Source organism: Gobius niger (assembly GCF_951799975.1).
Source record: "Gobius niger genome assembly, chromosome: 3".
Classification (NCBI taxonomy): Eukaryota; Metazoa; Chordata; class Actinopteri; order Gobiiformes; family Gobiidae; genus Gobius; species Gobius niger.
The window spans coordinates 44,426,337-44,429,795 of NC_136854.1; the positions used below are offsets into that span (position 1 = coordinate 44,426,337).

At 44.3% G+C, this 3,459-nt stretch overlaps 1 protein-coding gene across 1 annotated transcript; it reads left to right on the forward strand.

Annotated features, from left to right (window-relative positions):
• Positions 1-204: 204 nt before the first annotated feature.
• On the forward strand, positions 205-3,096 carry LOC306961117 (verrucotoxin subunit beta-like; the record flags this gene model as incomplete). Its single annotated transcript, XM_079553733.1, has 2 exons — positions 205-300; positions 1,298-3,096. Exons 1-2 carry the CDS (start codon positions 225-227, stop codon positions 3,094-3,096), a joined length of 1,875 nt encoding a protein of 624 aa, XP_079409859.1. The 5' UTR covers positions 205-224.
• Between the last annotated feature and the right edge of the window lie 363 nt (positions 3,097-3,459).

The window sequence follows — 3,459 nt, forward strand, 5'->3', positions numbered from 1 at the left end:
AAAAAATATTTTGAAAAAACAATAAAAAATGAAAAAAATAAAAATAAAAAATGGAGAAAAAAAAATTATAATTGATTTTTTGCGATTATGCTAATTTTGTAATCGTTTACTGTTGTAATCGAAATCGTAATCGAATTTCGATTAATTGCACAGCCCTATAATCAGCCATAATTGCTTCCATCAGTGTTGTTCTTGTGCAGATGGATTCCGTTCGTAAAGCTCCCATGGAGATGGTGGCTCTGGGTCGGCCGTTCGACCTCGGGATGTTCTACGACTGCAGGAGCGACACACTGATCCCAGGTACAACTCCAGCACCGGACTCATTTGCATCTCCACAGCCCATAAGCAGACGAGCCCCTTTATTTCTATTTCTGTTTAAATCAGTGTTTCTTTCATCAACTAAAATATTTCATCATGATTTTAGTCAAAGTATTATTTTTGCTGACTGAAATTAGACCAAAGCTAAATAGAAACATGTCAAAATTAAAGCTGTTCAAAAGAATTGAGTGAAAACTGTTGTACGTTTAAATATATAAACATATAAAAGGACTCTGCTGCCGTCTGAACATGCAGACACAGGCCTCAGTCATAATCCAGTCCCTCCAGGATCTCACAGAATATTCTTCCAAAAGTTGCAATAAAAAGTTGCAATTTTGTCTGCTTAAAACAATATATTTTTACATGGAAATAAAACTGTTTATGCATTTTACATTAGCTTAAACCTAAGAGGCTCTGGGGAATAAAAAAAGACTGTTATTTTAAATAGCTGCATGATCTAAGAAACAGAGGCATGTGCGTCCGCCCGCCCTCCGGTCAGGTTTATCAGAGTCACATAACTCTGACAAAATGGAGCTCTGGAAACACGACTATTAAACAGACCAAATGACAAATGTCTGTTTATTTCACACACTGACACTGAGCTCCAGCTCCAGTTCAACAGAACTGTGACTCCCAACTTTCACACAACAAAGAGAGCACAAGCTCCTCACACAAACGCCACCACGTCAGAGTGGGAATAAGCAGAGAAACAAAACTGGGACTGAGGGCAGAAGGTGCACTTCAGTCTGAATGACTCAAACCCACAGAAGCGCTGATAGACACGCGCAAATATAACAAGTAAAATTGACTTAACTGATCAGAAACTCATTTCAGTCGTGCAGAAGTTGAGGAGTTGAGGAACAGTTGCAAAGGAAATGACAGATTATTGGAATAGTTTCAATGCTGCACTGACATTGTGGAGTTTGCTTGATTTTGCGTTAATAGTTGTGTTTTATTTACCACACTCTCATGTTTCCAGGTATAACTCTGTGGGACAAAGAGAAGCTGGACAGAGACATGAGAGAGAGACCCAAACCCAACACTGAGTTTAGGATCGTGACGTCTGAGTCCATCTCTGACAAGTCCTCTTCACTGGGAGTGGAAGCTTCGCTTAAAGCCAGTTTTCTTTGTGGACTTGTCGAAGTCGAAGGATCAGCTAAATATCTGAACAACAATAAAACATCGACCAAACAGGCCAGAGTCACCCTGCAGTACAAAACCACCACGGTGTTCAAAGCTCTGACCATGGATCAGCTCGGAACAGGAAACTTAACGCACTGTGAGGTCATGGACAAAGGCTTAGCGACTCATGTAGTGACAGCCATCCTCTACGGAGCTCAGGCCTTCTTCGTGTTCGACCAAGAGTCGTCTGAAGAGGAAAGTGTCCAAGACATTCAGGGAAACCTGAAGGTTATGATTAAGAAAATACCTTTGACTTCAATTGAAGGAATAGGATCTCTGAAACTAGAAGATCAAGACAGAGAGAGGGTGAACAGGTTCTCCTGCACTTTCCATGGAGATTTCCTTCTGGAGAAAAGTCCAACGACGTTTGAAGAAGCGGTTAAAGTTTATCAAGACCTGCCCAGACTCCTGGGCCCCAACAAAGAGAAGGTCGTCCCTGTGACTGTGTACCTGCTGCCGCTCATCGCTCTGGACGCTAAAGCCTCCAAACTGGTCCGACAGATCAGTCTGAGGCTCGTCACTGAGGTTGAGAACGTCCTGGAAGGTTTTCATGAGCTGGAGATGTGGTGCAACGATGTCCTGAACAGTCCTGCAGGCCAGAACTTCCCACAACTTTCCCAAAAGATCAAAACCTTCAAAGCTCTGTGCTCCGAGTTCAAGCTGGGACTCCAAGGAACATTGTCCCGGAAGCTTCCGTCGATCCGCAGAGGAGGAGAGCAGGAGGCGGCTCTGGCAGAAGTCCTGAAGAAGGCGGCTGAGAGTCCGTTCAGCGGCCACAGACTGAAGCAGTGGATGGAGGAGAAGGATAAAGAGGTCAACACCATCAAAACACTGATGAAACTGATGAAAAACACCACAACGGTCTCTTCTGAAAACGCCCTCACAGACAAAGTGTGTGACTCGGAGAACGCCCTGGTGTTCGTGCTGACCTCTCTGGACACCACTGAGCCGTTCCTCTTGGAGTTAGACCAACACTTAAAAGGAACTCAGCCCGACAGCTCTGACGCTCCGGAGCTCAGGCGCTGGTACAGCTCTCAAGACGTGATCGACTCGGTGAGACGCAAAGCTAAACGTTTTGGTGACTTTGCAGAAGCCAACAAGGACAAAAAGATCCTTCGGTTCCTGGCCGTGGGTTTAGCAGATAAGAACCATGAAGGTTCAGCCGTTTACCGGTACAAAGACGGGTTCAGAGTCAGCGAGGACTTTGAGCCTCCATCTAAACCTAAACCCGTGACTGTGAAGGGAGTCACAGACACCACTGTGAGCCTGCACTTCAGCGCCCCGTCAGAGGGGGCGCACAACGTCACTGAATACCAAGTGGAGTTCTGTGAGAAAGGACGGGAGGAACGGATTAAGCAACGTCAGGATGAAGCGGGAGACGTCACAGTGACCGGCCTGAAACCCGACAGCGAGTACAGCGTCAGAGTGAGAGCCGTCACCGCTGTGGGACTGGGACCTGCTGCCAAAACCTCCATCAGAACAGAGCCAGGAGCAACACCAGAGCCGGGAACAGCCTCACATCTCAGCAATTACGAATACTGTGATGCAGGCTTCTACAATAAAACCACTGGAGAAACTCACTTTTTAAGGAGATAAGTTCACAGTATGTTCACAATTATTATGCAAATTGTATTTTTCTCTGATTTTCTAGATTGTCCACTCAAATGACATCATCTTCTAGTCTGTCACTGTTAGAGGATAATATGAATGTGATTGAAAAAACTCCCAATGAAAAATGAATACAATAAACAACTTAAAACGTACTGTTCAGAATTATTAAGCACCTTCAATACATTTTGTGGGCCATCAGAACCTGGGGACGTGTTTAGTTTGAATTTATGAACCGCTCGATCCAATTCATTCAGCGATGTGGTAGAGTCATAAAGTTTGCTGGATTAATTTTTGAGTTTAGGAATGTTCTGATTTTTTATTTCATGAAAAAACAAACCCGTCCCCTGG